Genomic DNA, 25,551 nt, shown 5'->3' with positions numbered 1-25,551 from the left:
CCAACGCTGAGATATTCGCAACTGAGAACACTTGACATTTTTTATATGTAATCTTTGAGGTTCTTAATATCCTCTTTTTAACTTCTATCTTTAATTTCTCCTAAATCACATTTATAATTTTAATGGAAAACTATTGTGATATTAAAAACTAACATAAAGGCATTATATACGAAGATTTCAGAATTATTGACCATTTTGTTGTGAAGATACAGCGATGTAATATTCATAACTTATACTCCATATATATATGCGCATATATTTAAATACTTATATATCTTTTTCTATTACCTGTGCATCTTTATTAGATCGACTAACAGTAACAAAAATAGCACACGCATTAACGAGAAAATAAAAAAATAATTATATTTTTGTATTTGTAATATTGTGTACATGTCTATTCTTCGTTTGAAATTAACATTCTTTCGTATTCTTCAATTCTTCGTTTGAAATTAACATTTATTATTTATTTATTATTTTGACAGAGAAATAAATGTATAGGAACGTGACGTTGCTTGATAAATACTAAATTTATGAGTGGTTTCGTCAATGCGCCATTGAAAATGGCACTCAGCGTTACCGCTACTTATCTTGCCGCGGGATTAACAAAGGACACGCATTCAGCATAGCCACGAGCGGAGGCGCTTCCAAATCAGCTCGCCGAAGAACACGAGGATGGAGAGGAAGTAGCCGAACTCCAGCACGGAGATTATCGGTAGGAATACGTCGGCGTGTGTGAAATCCTTCCGGTTTTGATCCAGCTTGTTCTTGCTCATCGCCCTGGCCTCCTCCTGCATGTAGTCGCGATGCCATTTATCGCGGAGGCCGCTTTGTGTGAGCATCAGCAGCAGCTCGCTGACGCGCTTGATGTAAGGCGATCCTCTCGGGAAGAGGTAACCGGTCGGTGTCCAGAGATAACAGAGTTTCGTCGTCCTCAGCATGCTCTCGCCGTCCCGCATGTTGCTGATCGCGGCCAGCATGGCCCAGCCGTTTTCTATGAAGCAGGAAACGTTCCGATGCATCAGCAGACTATTCAGACACGTTTCTATGCGGGTCACACCCACGACCTTATTTTCCACGTCGCGAATCTTATTCTCCAAGACTACGTTCTCCTGCATGACGATGTCCGTCATCTGAGGATACAACATCAACGTCAGGTGTGAATTCAAGAGATCCGACAGGCGGTCGAACCTAACGTAATGTTGGTTATCCAGGCGGATGCTCGTCAACTCGGCGACGAAGCTGGACGAGTAGCTCGCCCAGGCCACGAAGATGCTGAGGAAAATGATCCGCTCGTGCGGCCTGGTGGGCTCCAGTGGGAAGGACGAGGCCAACATGACACCGATGATTCTTATGGGATGCCATCTGCGCCGGTCGAGCCTCATCAACTTCCCGCACAGCCAGAAGATCCCCACGATCGACAAGCTCCAGAATAGCACACGGATCGAGGCTTGGTGGAACTCGACGAAGTTCTGGTGGGTCGGCAGACTCGGGATCACGAAGCACCACTTTTCTACGTGGATGCAGTCGGCGAGTTCCGTGTCCCTATAGTAGACTGCCGGTAACGTGTTTAATAAAGCCTCGTATTTCCCGGAGACCAGGTCGGGCACAATACCGTCGTTGGTACCGTTCGCGAAAGTTTGATTATATATATTTTTCCTCAGTAGGTAGAAGATGTCGCTGAAGTTCATCTTGTTCGCGAATATCTTGATTATTTCCCAGTCGACGCCTCTCAATTCCCATTTCGTCTTATCCGCGGAACTTCGCTTCATGTTGCTGTACGAAGGCCGCCGGGAGAAGGCGTACACCAACGGGTAGCCATGCATGTCCGGGAAGTCGTCCAGGAACCACTTGCTGGTTCGGTTCGCCGAGTAAGGTTCCCAGGTGAGGGTGTCGGTGAACGGATCGTAGCGATGAACGCTCGTGGAGCTCTCGCTCGAGCGATCGTCCGCTCGGCAGTGCTCCACGACGATCACGTCGAGGATCCGCCTGGACCATATCGTTCGGAAGAAGGCCGCGAGGTCGCGACTCGACCGACGGAGTATCATCAGCACGAGCACCTTAGACCGGCTGTACCTTCTAACGAAGTGCTGCAGGTCGTCGGCCACGAGCTCGCCCTCGACGGCGTCCGGCTCTTGTTGCGAGACATAGATATACACGAGTAGATCGCGTGACAGCGAGGAAACCTGAAACTCCTCCTCCGGCCTGGCGTTTACGTAAAACGTCGGGACTCGTCGAGCTGTCGCCGCCGATATCTCGCCGAGGATGTCGTCCGCCCAGCCGTCCGGCGACGAGTTCCGAAGTACGAGCAGGACATCGCGCGTCGGCGACGTCTGCAGTACCTCGCGTAGGATATCCGCGAGCACGTCCTCGCACACGCGACCGTTCAGCGGCCAGAAACGCCCGCGACTCTCCGCGAGGCAGTAGAGCAAGACGGCGCAGAACAGCCATCCGATCCTCATCTCGCGATGGACGCGGCGACTCGTCGCCCCCGGATGCAACCCGAATAACGACTGCGGCGAGTGACTCGCGGAAGCGCACTGCGGAATGCAATTGCGACATTGGACAGAACGCGATAGGTTAAAAAATGAAATATGTTCGTGAAAACACTTATGGAAAATTGCTTTTCGCGCGATCGTAACAGCCGCCTGTCGCGCTTAGTATTTAGGGATCATCAGTCTTGTGTCCGTTCGCCATCAGTGCGAATCGGCTCTTCCCCGTCGATGACAAGACACCGATCTCCGTTCTCGTTGGTTACCAACGAGGAAACGTGCACTGTTAACTAGGTGTCGCCAAAATTGGAGGTGAATGATGAAATAAAAGCATTACGTATTTATGAAGGACGTTACGAGGTTAGTGCCTCGAATTTCGAGATACTATCGCGTTGGATCTCCAAATTTGGAGATGCTGTCACGTAGCGCCTCTAAATTCATATTAACCTTGAAATGTTCTTCGTAAATACGTAAAAGACTTTTATTTCAACATGTACCTCCAATTTTGGCGATAACAGTGTATGTACACGGGGAAAAAAGTTTGGTTCAATCAACCTTATAGTGAACGAACCGAAGACGTTTCGGCTGAAGAAAACAGAATTTCCGGTCGTAGAACCGAATTTGCCTTATAAGAAACAGAAATTCCGTTTCCTTCAACCAAAACTCTTCTTTGATTCGTTCCATCGTTCGGTTAATTCAACCAAATTTCTTTCTCCATGTGGAAGCAATCCGATTTTTACGGGCTTTCCATATGTTATAGCGTAGATAAAAATAAGATATATTTTTATTTGTACTATACAGCACGTTAAGAGATTGAACAACCCCTCGAAGAATATCCGATAAAACAAGCTGTGAGCAAACGTCTACGATGTCCCCGTTCCAAATATCTTTCGCACATACGACTTAACTTCTCACGCGTTCTGCGAAATTCGTCGTAATCGAGCGCAACTTTTTTTATAGCTCACCTCGCTCGCTCTTAAAATAAGCCGAGGAGCATTGCGCTGCCTTTCCGCCCGCTAATTAAGAATCAGCTATCTCGAGGATTTCGAGAATCCAGTTTCTACATCATCGTCGGCCGACGAGAACATTGCTCAACTTTTCGCGCGCCTCGCAAGAATTTTTCGACGGCAAAAAGATGCAAATTCAGCGTTCGCACAAAAGGCCGCCCCGCGAATTAATTCCCACGAGTACGAGGAGCCGAAGGAAGCGAGACGGGAGACGGAGCCCGTAGTCCTGTGTCCTTTTAAGTTAAAGGGAGGAAGAGTCGACGGTGAATGCCGTCGCAGAGACCGAACCAGGGACATACCGGTATAAATCAACGTCCGGCCGCTCGCGGACTCGCGCGAGGGGGACCGAACGGAGAGAAAGCCGAGGAGGAAAAGGTAGACAACGGCGAAGAGACGCGGACGCCGAGAAGCCCGGAGGGCCCTCCCTCTTTCCCCCCCTCTCTCTCTCTCTCTCTCTCTTCCTTGTTACTTATGCTAATGCCGACAAATCAATTTATTTATATTTATTTATAGCATTCAAATGTTTCCCCCGGAAAGCGGACCGCGCGGACGTCGCCGACGCGGACCACCCGCGAAAGCGAGTGGAGCCGATCCGTAGCCGCGGGCTACGAGATCCGTGGGGTCCGGATCGACCCCCTGCCCCCTTCACCTCTTCTTCTACTTCTTCTTCTTTTCCTCCTCATCCCTCCTACGGATTGATACAGATAGCTGGAGGATGCCGGTGGACGCACTTCGGCTGCACATGCCAGTCGATTCAACATTTCACGATCCGAACTCCCGGATAGAGCGGCCGATCGCGGCCGAGAGGGAAAGACGCGGAAGAAGGAGCACTTTCACGCGTCACTCTGAAGCGGATCCGCTCTCTTTTCTCTTCCCCCGCGGAGGGAACATATTCACCTTATCGCGCTCGTCCCGGCGAGGGTATCGAACCCTCGCGTCTCCGGTGTTGGTATTACCACGCGTCTGCGTTCTCGGTAAAAAGAGACTAGAGAGCCGGCTGATTGACAACCAGTTGATCTTTTTACAATGTCGCGCCTGCCTGCGCGCGTGCACCTTGCGGTATCCCACGTGAGCCTGTGGTTCATTATCCGTTCGAGAACGCTCGATATCTTTGGCGTTGAGAGAGAGAGAGAGAGAGAAAGAGAGAAAATGGAATTTAACGTGTGGATGTATACACATGGATATGCACGTGCGTGCACACGCGCGCATGGCTGTAGTCTGGGTGAGACTATGGTGAGGAATATTGCAACTGGTCGGGCGCGGTTAAACGAAGTCACGCGTGATGTAATCCCGAAGAAGCCGAATACACCCGAAGTCCTCAGTAGCGTATGAAGAAATGCGATTTCGCGCGAGAAAGCCTCATGTCCACTTGCTCACTTGCGATATGTAAATTAATGTACGGATGTCAGTTTGATCTCCCGGAAATCGTTTCTCTCCGGTATGGCGATTCAAGATTCGTGAGCCAATGCGTGTGATAATGTCGAAGTATCTGTGGTAAGTACAAATTTAGTTCAAATACTGTCGTTTGTAAGACGTCCGATATAAGCTCTGGGTGAGCGGTAACGTATCGGCGTATATGTGTGTGTGAGTGTGGACTTAATTGCGGTAATTAAATAATTCTAGGCGAGGACGTACCGAGTGTCTCTAATGTGATATATGTTTGTATATAATCTCAAGGAAGTTCATTTATTTATTTATTACTGTGTAGTGTTGTATTGTATTAAATAATTGTATAATTATTTCCGTTATTTATATATTGTTAAATAAAAAATATCAAACGGAAACGTTTGTTAATACTTATTTACGATGTTAACGATATTTGTCGTTTCTACGATAATGACTTTTTTTTTATCTAATCATTTCTGAACTATCGTCAGAAAGTTTTTCTAATATTGAGGCGTTTATAATAAATAGTTTTCAGAGTTCTTGAAGCGGGCGTTTGCTTGTCTTCGGTTGCTTATGAGACACCCGGTATAACGATTGGGTGGACAGCGCAGCGTGCGGTCAGTAATAGCAATTATAGGCGTGGACGAGTAGAGCGTGTTTGGAGGTACTATATCTGTTTCTTAGGACATTTTCGCGGAGGAAATAGAATTTCTCTCACAGAAATGGCCCGTGAGGTGCGTCTTCATTTCTTCGTGACGTCCTTGTTGCTTCTTTGCTGCATCCAAGAAGGTAGGTAGATATTTAAGAAATATTAAAATTTTTATTATTACTTGCGTGTTAACCTTCAAGTAACCTTTCTCGCAGCTCGAGATTATAAACACATATTTTGTATCGCATGCCGATGTTTGTATAGAGATTTACGTAATATCTTTGATAAGAATTTTATTTCGACAACACTTTCCTAACCTCTTCTCCACAGAACAGCCTGTCTTAGACTATGTTTAAATGGACTTTAAAAAGCATTAAAAGAAGTCCATGTTTGGAATTAATTATGTTTCTAATTTTATGTACTTTTTCAGGCCTCTCTATCAAATGTTGGGCATGCAGATCAGATTGGGACCCAAAATGTGCAGATCCGTTTGATAATTCTACTGTGCCACTCACTGACTGTAAGAAAGAACCTAAGTTGGAGCACTTACCAGATGCAAAAGCAACAATGTGTCGTAAAGTTCGTCAAAAAGGTATCTATCCCGATGTAATTTCACACACAACTGCTTATAGGAATATAAACTTATAATTCACTAATTTAACTGTTACATCCTATATTTTGTATATTTGTTTCGTTTGCAGTCAATGGTGAATGGAGATACTTTCGTAACTGCGCCTACATGGGAGAGCCTGGTATCGGTGGCGACGAGCGATTTTGCCTAATGAGAACCGGAACATATAATATATTTATGGAATATTGTACGTGCAATAGTAAGGATGGTTGTAATTCGGCGTCGTATCGATATGGGAGCTGGTTACTCTTGATAATCGCATTCATAACATCAGTGAGGTATGCATTTGTCATTTGAAAGAATCTAGCCAAAGATTTCTTGACAGACCTGATTCACTGGACAGTTTAGATTTCAGTAAGTGTATTTACAGTTTGCGATCCATTGTACTTACTACAAATGACTTCTTTTCTCATCTTATCGAACTTCAGGGAAACAAACGCAATCTTCGACAAGCAATCAAATGTATCAATAGGTAGCATAGTTTTTATAACGCAATTTTTTAATGTTATATGTTTTTTTTTTTTTTTAAATCGCTGGTGCCTTTTTATATCTTTTTTACCCCTTTCGAAGAGCAATAATAATCTTAAATATTTATAAAGAGGAAAATAACTTCCAGTAAGTCAGTAGTTTATCTTGGCCTAAGGTTGTATTTTATCGACGATTTTACATATTTAAATAGAAATATATTTTTATCGCAATTTTAAAAATATATATTCGCATACTATTTTTTTCCATCTTAATGTTATGCAGTACAAATCATGAATCTTACTAACATCGAAATGTAGCATATGACTGTAAAAGATACTACAGATGTTCAGATAAGACTGCTAATGCCGTCCAGATTAATACGATCGATTTAGTTTTAGCGTGGTGTTTTGCCATTTTTTTAAAATGTTTTGTACATATTTTTAAAGTAATATTTAGCTTTTTGTTTCACACTGCCATTCATACACGATCAAAGTATGATTCAGCAATATCGGTTTGACGTATATTGAATTAATAAAAAAAGTACAATATAGAATGTGCGACTTTGCACATTACACTTAAAATTCACGCATCGCTATGAATTTATTACACGAATGTATGAAATACGAATAATAAAATGACTCATAAGTATGAGAACAGACATTGCCTTGATCGAACACAACACCCGACAAACTTGATGTTTTTTTTTTTTTTACGATAGGGAGAAATATATAAATATAATAGTTATATTAGAATATATATTTATAAATAACGTTACTTCTTCTTTTACACGTAGAATAGAGAAGAGTGAGTAAAAACATGTTTTTACATACATTTGTGCGAAATTATCTGTATCGTGTATCTGTATACTTTTTGGTGTCAGCAGTTACGGACATTCATTAAAATACTGTCGACGCATTATGTTATTAAAAGAAACACATTCATAGGAGAAATATCGAATTAATTAATGTTAGGATTATAGGATTATAATGCTCAATCACGCAAGAACCTTTAAAGTTCTCTAATCTTGGTTTTACGCGTCCTCGTGTTGAGCTGTTGAAACATTGTTTAACATACTAACGCTAACATTTAACACATACCTTTATACGCTTCAATTATAAAGATATGTTTCGTGGGGGACGGGGACGATTACAACGTTATCTTAACATTCACGTTAAAATACTTGCGTTACTAAATAATGATACAAACGATAATCAATAGAAAAAATATTTCGATTTATCACAATCTGAGAAATGGCTTTCAAATCCTCTGTTTAAAATCGATCTCCGAATATTAATGTGCACTCGCTTCGTTCGTGATCGCCAAAGCGCTATAATACAAGTGAGCATTTGTTATAATGTACATTCATAACTCCAATAATGTACATTCATAAGTCCAATTTACTCGTCTCGTCGTCGCTAAGGATAAAAATATCAGATTTGAAGACACGTTTCACAGACGACGGCACGCTCTTACATGGTCCTCTTTCTCGTATTAGTCTCCGTTAAAATTACATTATTTCCACGTAACAAAAAGTATTAATTAATACTATAAATCAACGTAGCGAGCTCACTGTTTCCGCGCGTTCTTACCAAGTATGATATGTTATACTCGTAGCGTCGTTCGTTACCGCATTCCTTCGCATTCCTCGCAACGTATAACATTATTACTTTAACGGCGATAACTCTTATTACTTTACGGACGGTTACATCGATCGAATTCGGGGTAGAAGTCGTACCGAGTCTCTCTCTCCTCCTCGTGGAATCAAGGACGGTCGATAATATCGGTGAAGGATTCGTGCCTGCATGAATCCGTGCGGTGGAAACTTACGGGTAGCGTCTTTATACACGGGAAAAATTGTTACATCATCAATACAATTGATCAACAGCGTCGCAATTGGAACAATTTTTTTCGTAGATTCAACAGCAACATCATGAAAAGCAATGCATCATACGTTGTTTTAATAACTCGAGAGTGTCAGTTTCAGCAATACATCGTTCCGTTGAATCGAAAAGATTTCCAATCACGGCGCTGTCGGCCGATTCCGTCGATGCAAGAACGCTTTTCTTTTTCAGTGTAGAAAATGAATGTTCCCTTACGGTATAATGGCGACAAACGCGGACGCGCCACGTGTGTTATAAACGTGCGCAGCGCAAGGCAAGATGCAATACGACGTCCGACGACGTTCCGGATGGGAAGAGGTCGCGTATTCGCGACCAGTGTCTATGGTATTCTTTGGAATAGCTTTATCGATCAGTGCCTTAAATATTTATGGCGCGCCTATAGCGTTCTCATTTTCCGCTNGGGGGGGGGGGGGGAGGGGAGTCTTTCGATGTCTTCGAGGGGAAAGTACGTCGCATGACACAACGGCTGCGCATTCACCGAGTATCGAATAAGTTACCGAACTCGTCGCGCGACTTATTTTTATTCAAACGCCTGCCACTTGGTTATCTGCTGGCCCGGTTTCGCTAAGGCTTGTCTCCACTGCTCGCCGTAAGTGCCGCCGACGTCGGGCCCGATCACGAAGTGACCCACGGGAGTTTTTTTGCCTGAAAAACGTGAAGACAGTCGGATAAAATCGAAGCGAGCGGCGTTCGTCCTCATTGCGAGAAAACTTGTTTGTACTCTCGAAATTTCTTATATGTGAAATCTCTCACTCTCGCAGAGTGACAGTCGAGTCACTTGGATTCGGAGTGATGTTTCATTCGGACAATGCGAGTTCTCCACTCTGATTCGTCGAGTGAACATTTCCACTCGAAACTGAAAAGTGAATCTGATGTATTTCACCGTCACGAGAACAAATTCACTTTCGAAACATTCACTCGTGCGGAGTCAGAATCCGCTCTAAGCTTGAATGAAACATTCACTACCTTTTACACGTTTTTAATGAGATTCCACTCCAGGAAATTTAGAGAGTAAGTTTCTATTAAATTATTCGATAAGTTCGTGCGTGTTTTTGCGAAGGGTTAAAAGCCGATACTTTTATAATCGGATATGACTTTATTCAATAATGTACCGGCCATTTTTTCGGTGGCAGGAACTAACGAAAAATATCAAGCTGTGCCTGACTATTGGCTTTGAGTTTTTAAAAATCCACACAAATTTAGCGAAACCTGTCACACGAGAGATATCGCGTTTCTCTCGCTTCCTTTCGACTTATTTTCCAACTAATATTTTAGGCTATCGCAATGTGGAAAAATACTTAAATTGGCTTTCGAAATTAGTATCATGTCTTTCGTGAATTTGCTGCCAACGTTTCGTGAACATTTCGAGAAACTACTTTCACCCTGAGGAACTGAAATGTTCACGAAACATCGAAAACGAATCCATGAAATACGCGACATTAATTCGGAAGTCAATTTAAGTTATTTTCCAACAGTTAGCAGAAGAAATCTCGCCGTGTTGCTCACCCATCTTATTCTTCGAGACGAACTTCACGACGAAGCTCACGTCGTTGAGCGCACCCTTGTACGGATTGTCGGCGATCACTCTCGCCGTCTCTGGCGAAAACTTGGTGGATACCGTCGGTGCGAAGCGGTCACTCTTCCAAAAGTGCGTGACTCGTCCGCCGTCGACGACCGACATCTTCAGATACATCTGCCCTTTCAGACCCTCGTGCTCGTGCATCGTCTGAAGTGAACATCTCAGACGATTCAGAGACAATATCAGCTGCCCGTCGCTGTCCTCTTCTTTCTCGCCCTTCGCCAGGCACAGCGACAGTTCGACTTGGCCCTTCTTGCTCTCTTTCTGAAAGAATATTTTGGTATCGTGCAACGTTCCGCTTCCTAGTCAAATCAGATCACTAGATCATGCGTTAACATTCAATCGGTATCGGAGAATAAGTTTACATGAATATTCTAAAGCTCGTATCAGGCTAGGTATTGGGCATCGAGGATTGCAGATTGAAGATTGATTAACCGGACGAAACGAGCCGAGTTCCAGGTGTTTTTCTCCTTGAGCGGCGCTCATGTAACTTTTCCTCAGGAGCGGAAACGTGAGAAGTTTCACATTTCCATTGTTCGATAGGTTACATGATCGCTCAAGTCGTTAAATTCGCGCGGAACTTTACACTTTTCATGTTCTCGCTCTCGGGAAAAAGTTATGAATCGCTGCCCCGAAGAAATGAACCGAAAGGGCGGAAAGAAATCCGCGAACGTACCAACACAGAGGCCAGATCGAGCGAATCGGATTCAAAATCTGCGGATTCGTCGAGTTCCAATTTCTAACCCATATCCTCGGTCTCAAAACACCTAGTCTGAGACAGACTCAAAAGTATGTTCGATTGTGTTCCACTTGAAAATTTGGGAACGTTCCGACATCAGTCGCGCACTTTTTCGCGAGGTCTCGCAAACATACCCTATCCTCGGCGCCGATGATGCCACTCGCGATCGGTCGCAGCGGTTTCCACAAGTCTCCCGTAGACACGTCGCTGGTGTGCTTGGACTTGGGCGGCTTGGTGACGAAGTTCTTCGAGTCGAGCGGGATCGTCGTAGCGCCCACGGTTCGCCTCTTGTCGTAGACTTTCCTCTCCGCGGCTGCTGGCTCCGCAATTTTGTCGGGACCTTTGCCGAAGAACTGGCTGAGCAGCTTGTTCTTGGTGGTGGACTCTTGGTTCTCGGACGAGCCGCTCTGGCCCTCCTTCTTCTTGCCAGCCTTCTTCGGCGACTCTCCTCCTTTAGTGGGCGAGCCTTTCTCCGAGTCCTTCTTGTCGGTCGCAATCAGAGGCTTGTCCTCGAGGACCGCGTAGAGGGTCGCGACGATGAATCTCGACCCGTTGATTTCCTCCTCGACCACCTTCGACTTGCCGAACTTCTGCTTGGTCTCCTTGCGCAAGGGAAAGATAAATTCCTCGTTCCACTGTGGCCAGGACTCGTTCTTCGAAGTGGTCTCGAACTTCTCCTTGCCGGGGATTAGCTTCACCTGGAAACCCGAGCTCGTCATTTCCCGGCTGGTTCGCTGATCGCGAAGCATCGGCGAGACGAAGCTTCTCTCTCCGTTCTCTGATCTATCCGCGCGGATTCTACGGGACGCGTCGTGAAAACGGACAAAATCTGAAGTTGCGGTGTAAAACGAGACGATCAATTTCCTCTCAGAGCCCTGTGAACTAAGGCTCAACGTAGTCGAGGAAATACCAGATCCGGCTTAATTCATCGACGAATCAAATATAATTTGGCCTGATCCGTTTTGGTGAAATTAGGGCCGAGCTTGGCTCGGATTATTTTGCTGGCTAGAAACAGATCCGGGTCAGTAGACCTATTCTGTAACTTTCAACGACAATGTGATATTTTGGGCTTTCGCAGTGTAGATGAATATTTTATTCGACTTCCGAGTAGCGCCGCATCTCTCATGGATTTGTTTCTGACGTTTCCAATGAACACTCCAGTTTACCTCTTCAGGGTGAAGGACGAACTGAAACTGTTCAGTACAGGCCAAAACTGGACAGTTTCGGGTCGTTCTTCACCCTGAAGAAGTGAAGTGGAATATTCACGTCGGAAAGAAATCCATGAAAAACGCGGCACTAACTCGAAAGCCGATTTAAATATTTATCGACAAGATCGTTATCGTTATATCGTCGGTGCGTAGCTTTTCTAACATATGTTGTACACAATAAAAAATTTTGTGTTACAAACGGCTCATGTACATTTTTGTGTTATTTTATTATTTAACACAGATAATATGTTAAAAAGTATACGAATATGTTAAATTAACACATTCTCCTTATTAACATATTTTTACTTTTTATATAATTTTTGTGACGTATTCATTTTGTTAAAGTAATATAAAAATTTGGATGAACCGTTTGTAACACAAAATTCTTTTACCGTGTACCTGCACTGCAAATCCAAGTGTTATTTTACATATAATAAACGTGTACAAATAACACACCTGACTGAAGCTCTTTTTTGCCGTTTTAGATTACGTCATTTAAAACATTTAATCGTGTTAAATTATAAATTAACACGTCCAATCGTGTTAAATGACATGATTTAAAATGACGTAGAAATACGTAAGAAAAGCTTCAGCTAAAATAACACGCTTGAATTTGCAGTGTGCGCAACGACAACGTAATGGTAACGACACTGTCGTTAAAAATTACAGAATGCATCTGCAGGCTCGGCTGCGTTCTCACCGAAACGGATACCGATCGGGCCAAGTTACCATTTGATAATCGGGCCGGATCGGATATTATTGGGTCGTGATTTGCAGAGCTGTTTTTTTTTTCTGGAAGGGAAGTGCACGAAATTAGCACGCACTTATTCTCTGAACGATGAAACGTATCTCTCGATATGTTCCTTTCGACAGAGCACAGGGAACATTTATTTCATATTCCGCCAGTGGTCCAATTTCGCTTCGGCGATAAATAATAAAGCACTTTGAGACGACGTGCCGCCGTTTAACGATCCACGTTATCCCATCTGTTCCCGAAATACGTCGAAAAGCGACGCGAATCGACTCCCGATGTGCACCACGTAGCGAGCTTTCTGCGATGACCACGGCCACGTTTAGCCGAACGTTTATTTTGCGACTATTAGAAGTTTTCTGAGCAGAGATTAGATTATTTTTTTAGAACTAGAAGAATATTCGAGCACAGAAGTTTAAGTTTCCTCGGCACAGAAAACTTCCAACAGTTGTAAGGCTTTCCGCACACAAATTGGCGCAATTGTAAACATAAGAAGAATAATATAAATTTAGGCTGAAAAACCCAATCAGGATATCGCTTTAGATTTATGTATTCTGAAAGAGGGCAGATCTTTTTTTTTTTATAGTAAATCTAATCATAAGCAGAAGTAACTAAGATTCGACTGATTGGAATCCCAGTTACTCGGTTTGAATCCTGGTTACACCGTCAAAAAATTCGAAAAAAAAACGTATTTCCCTCAATTTCTCCGCGGAAATTTTCGGTTTCTTTCCGAGGGAAAATGGAAAAAAGCAATTTTTTAACCATATATCCTTCAGTCTAAATTTACGTCTTATGTTTACGGTTACGGCAATTTGCGTGCGGAAGCCTTAAAATAAACATCCTGCTGAGACGTGGCCCATGTCGCGCGCTACGTTCGCGTTGGAAGGAAGTCGCGAGCGACGAGTCGCGCGAGCACTCGCCAGTCAATAAGATACTACAGTTGATGCCTCCTACAATACGAGACGATCCGTCGGCGTTACGTAATCGCAGATAACACCCGAGAATGCGGCAGCGTCTCCGGCGCTGTGAATAACGCGCGAGTAATCCTCGGGCACGACGAAGCGCAACGAAGCGCGATCTCGCGCAGTGCACATGGCCCGATGGAAGAGCTCGCGTTGCTCGACCCGTCCGTCGCAGCGTGTTTATCGTCGAGCATGCATTGTTATTACGCGTTATCGATATTGCACATTATCGTGTCGCTCGCGCGTCTCGAATCTTACAGAAGTCTAGATAAAATGAATCGCACCGTGCCACGCGAGATCGGCGAGTAATTGGCGCGCTGGCGACAAGTGATCACGGCTATCGGGCAATCGGAGTATACTTGGACGGATATCGATATGCGAGTGTCTGATAAACGCACGTTCGTGGACTGAGAAGTCACTGTTGATGATCTTGACAGCTCTCTCTTGGCAGCTCTCAATCGCGATCGACCCTCGCATTTCAATAGTCGCATTCTCTTTCTCTCTCTCTCTCTCTCTCTCTTGTTCATCTTACCTTTACGACGTAGCTGTTGACTCTAGTGAAGCCGAAGTTCTGTGGCAAGTGCCTGGCGCCGAGCACGGTGACGTGGAGCGCCTTCTCGTTCGACGAGTGCACGATCCTGATGCCGACTTCCGGCTCCAAGTTCACCGTGCGGTCCAACGGCGTGGAGACCGTCTTCAGACTGTTGTCGATGAAACTCCGGATCTTCGCCAGCGCCATTCTCGCGATTGTCTCTCCCACGCGGGTCCTTCCCGAATCCCAATTACGGCTTATCGCCGATTGTGCGGCGTGTGACCGTTCAGATAACGGCTCGGAGATCACCGTGCACAGGTAGAGCCCGACGAAGTCGTCCACGAGAGCTGCAAGATTCCGCCGTGAGCATTTCGCGACGATGCGCGCACGCACACGCAACCATGTGTGAAGGTGCGCTATTAATATTCGCGCGTGCGGTACACGCGTGCTCGCGACGGTCGCCGCGCAAACTGGAGATAAGGTTCGTTTAACGACGTGTATGAATTATGTACCGGCTGCAAACATTTGCATAGATATCTTTGTTATTAAAGAAAGGGATTGCGCCGGGAAGATTTCGACGCGAGAAACGTTCGACGTTTCGTTAACCACACCGGTCAACAGATTTCGCGTCATAAATTGTATTCTTCCTGAATTCGAATCTTTTTTATTTGTGCTGACATGTTGAAACAGAAAGTGACAATAAAAAGTTACTTAGTTATGGTTAAAAAGAATATAGGCTATATTTTAATTTATGTATAGATTAATATATGAAGTATAAAAGTAAAGGTAAACAGAACATATTTTTACTATAATTTATTATTTTTATGTTTCATACTGTCAGATAAACTAAAATTCACTTTGAATGTTATCAGGTGCATTTTAACAGTCTCGAAATAAAGAATGTGTAAGGAAGAGTAGAAATAATTTCTATCTTCCTACAGGAAATTAAAACACATGTCACATTTAAAAACTTTTACAAGATTACGCAGGAACTCAAAGTAAATTAGCTTTAAAAAAGATATTTTTGAAGACAATTCCGTTTATTTTGCACCACGAAAGCCTCGAATATCAAATTCCCTTTTGATTCTTGTTTACTAAATGATGAAAATTAGAACTTTGATTTAAACTGCTATATTTGGAGTCAACACCACAAAATCTCTTTACATATCGAGAAGGAAGACTCGATGTTACTATTGGAAAGGCATCGGGAAGCGATGCAGCCGCGCTCCCGACCATTCTTTCGGGCGCGAACCGATCTCCCGATCATAAAGCAACGGAGCAGTGAGTGCTTTCTCTCGTCTGGCCGGCAATACGATGATTTTATCACCAATAACAGGTGATTATCAGCTGTTCTGGCTCGGCAACGGCCGATCCTCGCGACTTCCGACGCAATAAAACCACGCTCATGCAAAAACGAGATGTCAATCGAGCAAACCAGGCGGCGATCGAACTTTCCCCATCGAGAGGAGAGAAAAGAAAAAATAAGAAACGTACCGCGCCTTGTATCGTGACCACGCCGTAGGTCGTAGGTAGATAACGTCGATTGATCCTGAACGAAGGGGCACGCAAGGAAAGTCACACTAAGTGCGCCGCGACCCGACGATGACCGACCTCGATTACCGCGTCATTAACTAATGAGAATCGACGCGGCATGCCTCGTGCGCGCGGCTACGTTTTTCCTCCGCTTCTTAATAGAGAGACTTCAACGCTCGGTGTGTCGTCTAGGGCGAAAGATAACGTCGAACTCTTAGCGCCTAGAGATCGATCTCGGGTCGCCCTTCTTATCGTGGTGCCTTTCTGGATGATAAGCATGATGAAACCTCGTCATGACAGTATGACTATGTGAAATGATAAAATATGGTAAACACGAAATGATAAATCCTCGTTGTTATACGTGGTCGGAAAAGCACTTCGCACATCGAGAATAGTGCTGTCAATTTCGACCACTCGAGTCCTTCAGTAACTGGGTGCACGCACTCTGAGAAAGATTTCCATTAGATAAACCGATTAAACGATGTATCCGATTGTTATTTTTACTGTCCGATCAAGCGATGGATACCTTTATCCGATGAAGGTACCGATGCGGTTACCGATGAAACCTAATCGGAAAATTAATCGCCCATTGTATATCCGTAATTTTGTCATTTTCATCGGATAAGGGCGCGACTTCGGTCGGATGAAATGACGAAACGATCGGACATTGCACTTGATCGGATACATCCGTTTGTTATTATTTCATTTGACAACAATTATCTGATCAGACACGACCGGATATTTTTCTCAGTGCTGCTAATTTCCAACCTCAAATGATTGATTACATTTACACGGCGACGTTAATTCGATTTGCGTTCGGTTATGCGTTTTCATAGCAAAATGTCTACTCAGAACTACTAATAAGTTGACTCGCTAGCGCGCTAATATCGTTGTAAGCGCGTTCAGGATACGGGCCTATTGACTTTCCTAACGATAATAATAATCACATAATAATAACCTAAAGGATAGTCTGAAATCAGCCGTATACTCAGTTACTGAGAGGGAGTTACTGAGTTACCGGGTGTCCGTGCGGTCGAAATTGACAGAGCGCTAGAGTGGAGAAGTGTCTCGTTATAACGCGCATCGCGGTCTAGCGGGAAGCGTTCGTTCGTCCGATATATCCGGAAACAATCCGTTATACGTTATTCGCGCGCTCGACTCGCGGGGAGTTCGTGCGGGTTCGAGCTGTGGGAAGCGTTCCAACTGCGAGACCCGCCGGTCGCCAGGTAGCCAGCCGGGCTCCTTTCATATACGCGAGGCGTCAGTCAACGCAATATCGCGGTTAATCGCAAAGTCCGGCCTTCGGGGCCACGTCGGTGTGCGCTCGCGCGCGCCACACAGAGACCCGCTCACACACACGCACATTGTCGCGTTTACCTTCTCGGAGGAAGCGAATTTCGCACGTACCATAATTACGTCCGGCCGGTTCGGCAGGTCGAAAAGAGCAGGTAGCCAGCGACGGTTGCCAACCGGCTGGGACGAGCGACGTCAGCGCGTTGGGTCCACGCCTGGGCCGACTCGGGACTGACCTGAGACGAGATGCGCCTCCTGAGAGATTCGACTCTTCGCGCGACCGTCCGCTGTCAGCTTCCTTCCACCCGGGGACGATCAACGACGACGGTTAGACGACTGTCGATCCGATGATCAACGGCGGAGCGGTTGCTCGGAGCGGGCTCGCACCATTTCACCGCCGATCGCCGAGAGGAGTTCACCGGGAGGAATTCCGCCGAGAGCTTTCACCGAGAGCGTACAACACGCAGTCGCCACGCACTGTTATACGCCTGCACGCGCGCTTGCGACGCGATGATCCACCGCGCATCGTAGACGCACACCGACGGAGAGACACCGAGAGAGGGACACCAGCCGTGTCTACGTCATCGCGTCGATCAACGAAATTCCTTGTTGTCGTCGTCGCGGCGATCCTCGACGGTGTCGTACGACCGCATGAATGGCTCCTTACGCAGGCGATCTCGCGCGCGCGCGCGCGGTTGTCTCGTGATTCCCCTTTGCTCGCGACAGCCGACTTCAGTTGCACGCGCGACGCGTCTCCGTGGTATGCAGCCTGCTCTCTCGCGTGGGTTCCCTTTATAAGAGGTCACCACCACGAGTTCCCAGTGGCGGACGACACCTAAGGTGTTCGCCGATGGGCGCCGTCGCCTGAGCGAATCGCCCCGGTCGGCCCCGTCCGCGGCAGCAGGCGACGATACCCGCGCACCTGCGCACCTGGAAGAATCGTCGCACTGAAAAATTTACTTGCTTCACGCAAACCAAACTTCGTCTGGATATGGGCGAAAAAAATCAATGTTTCGGTTGTGAGAACTATAATTCGGTTCACTGAAAAAAGTTCTCTGAAACCAAACTTTTTGCATTTTTTGTTTCCAAACCTTTGTTTGCCCATATTGGAACTAAATTTTGTTTCAGCCAATTAAATGGATTTTTAGTGGGCGATGTGCGCGCAAATGATCGCAAATTATGCGTGGATTTTGTTCGAAATTTATATAAAACTTTTAATCGAGCAGCTTTTAATAAAGTTGCTAATTAACAGCTGATTAACAGCGCCTCGACGCTGATCGATTAGCAACGGTCCGTTACCTTGCTCTCCTTACAAATTTGTATTTCTTACAAACGTTATATCGCGTGCTTCGGTTTGTCCTTTTGAGAATCTGTTATCGCTCACGACTACGCAAGACGTATGCAGATTTTCGTTCGTGATTTTGTCCGGTATGTTCGGGGCACGATTCAACCTGTCAACTAATCTACGATTAGAGATCTACTGATTAACTCAGAAAGATCAGCGATTCAATTCGTCGCCTTTGGCCTTTCCGATTTTTATCCAGCTAAGGAAATCAAGAGGGGAGCCGAGATTTGTAGTTACGGCACTTTCATCAAATTGGCCGTTGTCGCCGAAGTAGGGGGATTTACTCGTACCCGTCATATACCGGGTGTAAAGCGTAGAACTGTATCGGCGAAGTGACGCCTGTTGCGCTCACAAGGTCGCGCATTCATATTACACGTAGCCGCACCTGTGTTGGTGCGCATACGTGCACGGGCTTCTGCGTGAGTAAACACAACCACGGAGACCAGGTATTACACAGATACAGAATCAGAGCCGTATGGGTGACTACGGTGTTGCCCGTCCGACGCGATAACGAATAGAGTAAAATGTGATATAGTGTGGTCGGTGAAAAATGTTTCAGCGTTTCAAAAGGCAGGTGAGAGAACGTTATCGATTGTCGACACGAACAGTTAGGAATCACGCCCAGGTACTCCCGGAGGAAAATATTATTCATTACTGTTAAGAAAAGCGATTACTCAGTTTTATTTCCCTTCTTTCAAGTAATAGTTATCTTCAACAAAACATACTTTCGTGTCGATAGTCTTAACATACTCGTCGCAAGTTTTAGATAAGCTCATTATCACATATCCCAAAGAAGGATTTATTCTCTTTTCAAGAATATTATAAATTTTATTGAAGAAACGTTAAATTCAACAAATTTGTGTAAGCGAACCGAAGTTTTTGTTTTAATTTAACAATCTTGATCAAAGTATTAAACTTACTATGATTTACAATATATTTTGAGTAAATTTGATATTTACGATGAACTTATGGATATACTTGCGTATAATTGCGGATATATTATACAAACTTACGAAATACTTGAAACAAGTCACACTTACTTGAATGCAGTATCGACGATTCCTATACTAAAAGCAGAAATTACGTTCAAGTAAATATTTGATAAAAAATATTGGAGTAATCATTTTACTTTAAGTAAACATTACTGCATTCGAATAACATTTACTCTGTCTAAGTAAAATAATTACTCCATATTCTTGTGTGTCCCGAAACATGTAAAACAAAACTGTTGCAACCGTCCCGTGACCGAGTGTACAAGCACGATGAACACACCGGCGATTCGCGGGGAGCGCGCGATCTACGTGATCACGATTTGTTTATCCTCGTGCGTAGTACGAGCTAATTGTAATTTCGCGTGATATCTTGCGCCAGCGGCTCGAAGGAATGCGGTAGACAACGAGTCGTTGCATAGAAAATGAATCGTCGTCGCGGTTGCATTACAACACGCGTCAAATGTGACGCAACTGACAGCGCGTAGTCGTTTAATCAACGCGTCGCGCGATGAGCGTAGCACTTACGGAAACGCTCGACTTATCTCACGCGAAGAAGAAGCACACCCGAACGTTAATGACGACGCAACGTTACCGATGCCATTACAGTATATTTTCGGAACCGCCGGCCGAGTGCGCGACGACGATCCATTTTTTCGAGGACGAGCGCGCCTCAGCGTCGCTTCGAGCGCGTATTTACGCGCGTTGTGGCCGATGTATTGCGCGTATCTAATTGCACCGATCGCACGTGATGATATGCGAGGATAGCTCCGTCCGTCTAGAGGTATCAAGGCCTTCGGGAAACGCGAAGCGACGTTTGTCATCGCGTTTGTATTCGGGAAACCGCGTCTACGAGGAGGGAAGCGAATCTGATTTACCATCGCGGCGGCGGCTCTTCGAACGGGTGGATATTTTAATTTTTCACGCGCGCATGCGCGCGACCGCGGTAATGCGAAACGTGAGAACAAAGAAATCCCGACGCGCAGTCGAAAAGTATTAATTATTAGCGCGAAGAGTCAAATTGACACGGCATCGACGCGTGTGTGCGAATGAAATGTACCAACGGTGGGAACGGTTTTTCCCGCGGAAGCTAAAGGCAGGAAGGGGAGAAACTCGAGGGGTGAAAACGGGTGTCGACGGCCGGCGATAGATGGCGACAACAACGACGACGACCCCTTTCTTGCTGCCAAACAACCCCCGCAGTTGATGAACAGCTGTTCAGCACCGCCATGGCGCACGCGACGTCGGAACGTCAAAAACAGTCGGAAGGTCTGCGATTCGGCCGTGCCGGAAAGATCTTTCCGTGCCGCGACACGACGTACCTCGTCATAAACTTTCGATCGTAATAAGCGCGCCCGGTAAGTGCCGCTCGACCAAGTGCTCCGCGGCTGGTGCGAATCGCATGTCTCGCGGCTGGATGTTAACGTGACGTCTCCGAGATTCACGCTCGATGCGTATCTCGAGCCTCGCCAGGTACGAATCTGTCTCTTTGTTTGTTGTCCGACCCCGATGCGATCTCTGTGCGCGAATCTGTTTTCGCGAGCGACAGAGCTCGCGTGAAAATCGACGTTGCGTAACTTCCTGCAAATTTGTGCAATTGAAGAGCGAAGATAGAGAAAAGAGGAGAGAGAGAGAGAGAGAGAGGGAGGAGGAGGGGAAGAGATATCAACGAGACGAATCATGGGTAATGAGTACGATAATATTTTGCAACAATAAAGATGATGTGTGAAGCATTTTTTAATCGGTTACTTTTGCGAACGAACTTTAGGCGACTTTAGAACTGTGTGGCCGTAATTATATATATGTATATTTTTTTTTTCTATCTCTCTTTTCTCTACTTTTTCTTCTTTTTATTTTATTTTTATTTTATTTATCGCAAAATATTATATAATTAAGGTATAACAGAGAGAAAAATGGTGAATTTTACACATTTACGTGAACATGCTAAACGTTTCGCTTAAAAATTGATATAATTATTATATTTTTTTGTACTTTTGAGGAATTTTTGTAACCTAGCAATTAATTTCATTTTACACACACACATATCGAACGTGTGTTACCACACAAAACGGGAATTTATAATAAAAAAACATCGAGGAAACAGATTTAAGCCGTTATCAAATATTTAACGGTCGAATCGTGAGATGGCACCACATAGGTGTACTTCGATCTGGCAAATATAGAATAAATTATATTGCGAAATAAATTATATAATTAAATTGAACGTCACAGATTATTGTCCATCATTTATACTTGTGATTCATTATTTACGATTATGTTCATGCGTCATTTACATCACGTCCGCGTCTGCGTGAACGCGCGTGTCACAATTCGAACGCACGTAACGAGAAGAATATAATTTATCTTTCCTTTTTTTCTCTCCCTCTCTCTCTCTCTCTCACTCTCTCTTTTCTCTCTCGCAGCGAAGGGCAGCAGCATACGATCCGGAAAATCGTATATCCTTTTTTTTCTCTCTCTCTCTCTCTCTCTCTACACGTGTTCTTATTCAAGCCACGTTCCGACGACAAGGGTAATAGCCCTGAACTTTGTCTTCGTCGGATCAGCTTAACTTCCGGCCGTAAAATTTCGCGAAATTCCAGCGTGGTCTCTCTCTGCGAAAGATGTTTTCTGCGGTACCCGGCGCTTTTTCCGCTTGATCGATCACCGCGCGCCGCGCGCGTTGTTGCACGCCGGGAAGTCGCGGGGACGTTTTTACGAGTTTTCCCGAATATTACATCGCGCGAACTAATTTCCATGGAGATGCGCGCGCGGGATTCTAACGACCGCCGGATCGAGAGGAAAAATAGCACGGTTGTTGCGATAAACTTTCAGCGCAGAAAAAGTTCTGTTCTCGAGAGCGAGGACTCGCGCTGTGATGTACATCCACGAGAGAGGCATCAGCGAGACTCGATTTTTCTCCTCGCGAATGTCTTTCCTGATTATCCGTGCCTATCATCGCGCATCCTCGCGACTTCCAATATACGACGTCGACGACGCCACCGCCGGCGCCCGATACAATAAGAAGAAAAACGAAAACCGATATGGCGGAATCACATTATGCGCCGGTAATCCGCTCTGCATTACGATGAATGCTGCACGTGTCCGCGGTTTCCACGGCGCGTCTGCGAGATTCATGAATGCAAATACTTCGGGAATAAAGAGTCACGCGCGCTCTTTACATCATTCACCCTTCTCATTTTCGTTCCACGCCTTTCCGTGCCCGTCTCTTCAGCCAGTTACCTGCTCCCCTCCCCCTCTCTTTCTCTCTCTGCTTTTCGTACAACCTATCTTCCTTTTCGTTCCAACTTCAACCCCAAACGCGAGACGTGTCCCCACACTTGTTACGCGTCCCGCTACTATTTTTTTTCCGCGTTTATTATTTAACGAACGCAATTTCGCGCCGTAGAACCATCGACGATAACTCGGCGAATAACGCGCGCGCGCTTGCATCCTCCTCCCACGGTAAATCACCCGCAAGCGCGCGCCTTTATTATAAACTCTTTTGCGCGGCGTAATTTAAAAGTATAGCTCGCAAGTCCGTCCCGAAGCTTCCCGTATTAAGCTTCCACTTTGAAAGCGGCGCCTTCTGTAGAAGCCGCCGCCGCCGCCGCCGGTAAGTATCGCCGAAGTTCAGCTAATCGTTTCTCATTGCCCGCGCGCGGACGCTGATAAATTATTCAATTACGCAATACCCCGCGCGTCCCCTCTCCCGCTCCGCCCCATCGTCGACGAGAGAGCGGGCGATTTCGAGGAGAAATGAAAGAAAAGGCATGAAAAAAGGAGGGATACAGAGAGAGAGAGAGAGAGAAAGAAAACGGGAACATTGCATTTTCTGTTACTAATTGTCCGAACTCGCTCTCTTTCTCTCTCGCGCGAGATCGAGTTAGTATCGCGTCGGCGACGCGGAGATTAAAGTCAGATTTCGAAGTACTTGGTAATTCTCTGTACGTATTTCCCGCACGTAGTCGCAGCCTGATATATTTAACCTCCCTTTGACCCTGCGCACCCTTTTAAGTGCATCATTACGTATTCCCTTTTGTAACGCCGGACTTTATGCAGACCACATTCGCGGCACCCTTCTATTCTTGATCATATCGCCGCGCCGGCCGCGAAAACGCGCGAGGTGATAATTCCATCCTTATTACAAATGTCTCGCATTAGCGTACGCGTGTGACGGCAATATAAGTCAATTATCGGCCGCGTCTCTCGGCGAGACTCGACGTCAAAAGGCCGGACGAAATCGCCCGTTAATATCCGGCTGAAATTAACTCCGCGAATATTCGCGGACGGTGAAAGCAGCGCATAAACAAACTGGAGGTTGTTGCACGGATATTTTTGCGCTTCTCGTCGCAGCTTTTATCCTTTTCTAAATATTAAAGAGCCGACTTTAACTCGCGGGAAATAGTCTTTCATCCGAGTCGTCGCTTTTTGTTCCCCGCGGTATTTGCATTATGCAAGCTCCCATTCTCGGACCTCGGGATCGCGCGGTGGAATCGTTTCGACCGATGCGAGATGAAAAAATAGGTGAAGAAAGACAGGGATTCTATAATCGAACGGATCCGGGAATAGCGAGATCACTCTGATTAGAGCGGAATTTATTTGCATTCCCCGTCGTGGCTCTCAACGTGATCCTGTTAATGCTGCTTTCCTCGGCGTGTTCACCTCGCTTGTATGACACTTTGTCCCAGTTGCACGGCACGACGGCGACGCAAAAGAGGTCGGAAGTTTCTGAATGTCGGTAATGAATATATGAATGCGTAAGCGTGTCGCCGTTTGTCACTCGGGAATTGTAGACGTATCGTTTCGCGAGCTCGCGCACATATCAAGATTATGATTTCAATGCCAGCTACGTATTTTATTTAGCGTCCGCATTACATAAGCCGGCCGATATCGGCGTACTTCTCGTCGTGTTCTCATCGAAGCAAGCCGAGCGACCCGAACCGGTCATTCGCTCTGCACCTTCGATTATCGCGTAAACGCTAGATGATGTTCAACGAGAGAATTTTAACCCTTGAACTGGAGCATGATTTTCCAAGCGATTTCCCGGAACATCCGTCTGAGAGACGGGCATTCTCGTCACAAGGCCGTAACTCTGTTGTAGGGAATTAAACGCATTAGAATGATTTTTTAGTAGAGGTGTGCGAATCGTTCGAAGAAAGAAAAAGTTATTTTCGGGGACAACAATATCCTTTTTTCATTTTAACCGCAAAAATAATAATAGCCACACAATAATTCATACACAGAAAGAGTTGGTTACCAAGTGAGGAGTGTCTTTCGTCGCAGTCTTTCTTAACAATATTTCTGTTTTACCAATATCGGTGCGCGGAAATATCAGCACAAGTCGGAACTGTATCCGCCTGGAAGATGGATATTCTGATTTGTGGCACATATTCAGGTACAACTGAGACCTAAGAATTCGTGAACGCTTTTAGCTGGCGCCTACCCCTCGCCGTCGTAATCGCAATCGCGAGTATCGCGATTTAACGGCGCGCTCGCGCGCGCGACTGAAGCGAATACTTATTCATAATGGATATCTGTCCATCAGATCTGCAATCATGGCATCATCAATCGTCCGAGTGCCTATACAGACGGAGATTTCATTTATCGGGAAACCTTGAATCAAACCGCCATTACTCACAACGCGGCGCTCGCGCGCGCGTTCACACGGCTGTGACGGGGCATTTCGATTCACCAGAAGGTAATTGAAATTCGTTTCGTCACCGGCTTTTGCAGCTCGCCCCCTCCTTTTTTCCCGCGATTTTGCAATTTACCGTAGGCATTTGAAGATTCTGAATCGGCGCGATTTAAACGACGAACGAAAAAAAAAAACGCATTCCATACACGCACTGAAGCTTTTCGATGTCCGCCCTGTGCCCCTCCTCTCTTTCTCTCTCTCTCTCTCTCTCTCTCTCTCTCTCTCTTTTTTTTTATTCTTTGCGGCTCTATCCCGCGGCACAAACTCGACGAATGTAAATTTCCGTCGATTACGATCGGCGTGCAAAAATGTGCGCCGCGAAATACGCTTGTAGTTTGTCAATCATGCGAAACGGCTTTCAAAAATCGAAACGCAAACAATTACTCGTTTCGCG

General features: G+C 45.4%; 2 protein-coding genes across 2 annotated transcripts; one reads left to right on the top strand and one right to left on the bottom strand.

Annotated features, from left to right (window-relative positions):
- The first annotated feature begins 5,521 nt into the window (after window positions 1-5,521).
- Window positions 5,522-7,355, top strand: LOC106744417. Its single transcript, XM_014619174.1, has 4 exons — window positions 5,522-5,671; window positions 5,962-6,123; window positions 6,233-6,440; window positions 6,533-7,355. The coding sequence occupies exons 1-4, from the start codon at window positions 5,605-5,607 to the stop codon at window positions 6,636-6,638; spliced, it is 543 nt and encodes a 180-aa protein (XP_014474660.1). The 5' UTR covers window positions 5,522-5,604; the 3' UTR covers window positions 6,639-7,355.
- A 15-nt stretch (window positions 7,356-7,370) lies between these two features.
- LOC106744416 lies at window positions 7,371-17,959 on the bottom strand. The gene is made up of 5 exons (XM_014619173.1): window positions 17,243-17,959; window positions 14,303-14,649; window positions 10,984-11,547; window positions 10,038-10,374; window positions 7,371-9,176 (listed from the first exon to the last, which is right to left on the bottom strand). Exons 2-5 carry the CDS (start codon window positions 14,507-14,509, stop codon window positions 9,052-9,054), a joined length of 1,233 nt encoding a protein of 410 aa, XP_014474659.1. The 5' UTR covers window positions 14,510-14,649; window positions 17,243-17,959; the 3' UTR covers window positions 7,371-9,051.
- Between the last annotated feature and the right edge of the window lie 7,592 nt (window positions 17,960-25,551).

The sequence above is a fragment of the Dinoponera quadriceps genome, unplaced genomic scaffold, assembly GCF_001313825.1.
Source record: "Dinoponera quadriceps isolate SergipeBrazil2010 unplaced genomic scaffold, ASM131382v1 scaffold777, whole genome shotgun sequence".
Classification (NCBI taxonomy): domain Eukaryota; kingdom Metazoa; phylum Arthropoda; class Insecta; order Hymenoptera; family Formicidae; genus Dinoponera; species Dinoponera quadriceps.
The sequence above is the reverse complement of the archived record's forward strand: the minus strand, read 5'-3'. Positions and strand labels throughout refer to the sequence as shown.

What these genes read in the sequence shown, in the direction of transcription:
- LOC106744416 (XM_014619173.1), bottom strand. Translation starts at nt 14,509, where the DNA reads ATGGCGCTGGCGAAGATCCGGAGTTTCATCGACAACAGTCTGAAGACG. An exon ending in TCATCGGCGCCGAGGATAGG is followed by an intron (nt 10,375 to 10,983) that starts GTATGTTTGCGA and finishes ATATTCTTTCAG; the next exon opens with AAAGAGAGCAAGAAGGGCCA. An exon ending in CGTCTCGAAGAATAAGATGG is followed by an intron (nt 9,177 to 10,037) that starts GTGAGCAACACG and finishes CACGTTTTTCAG; the next exon opens with GCAAAAAAACTCCCGTGGGT.
- LOC106744417 (XM_014619174.1), top strand. Translation starts at nt 5,605, where the DNA reads ATGGCCCGTGAGGTGCGTCTTCATTTCTTCGTGACGTCCTTGTTGCTT. An exon ending in TCTTTGCTGCATCCAAGAAG is followed by an intron (nt 5,672 to 5,961) that starts GTAGGTAGATAT and finishes GTACTTTTTCAG; the next exon opens with GCCTCTCTATCAAATGTTGG. An exon ending in GCATTCATAACATCAGTGAG is followed by an intron (nt 6,441 to 6,532) that starts GTATGCATTTGT and finishes GTGTATTTACAG; the next exon opens with TTTGCGATCCATTGTACTTA.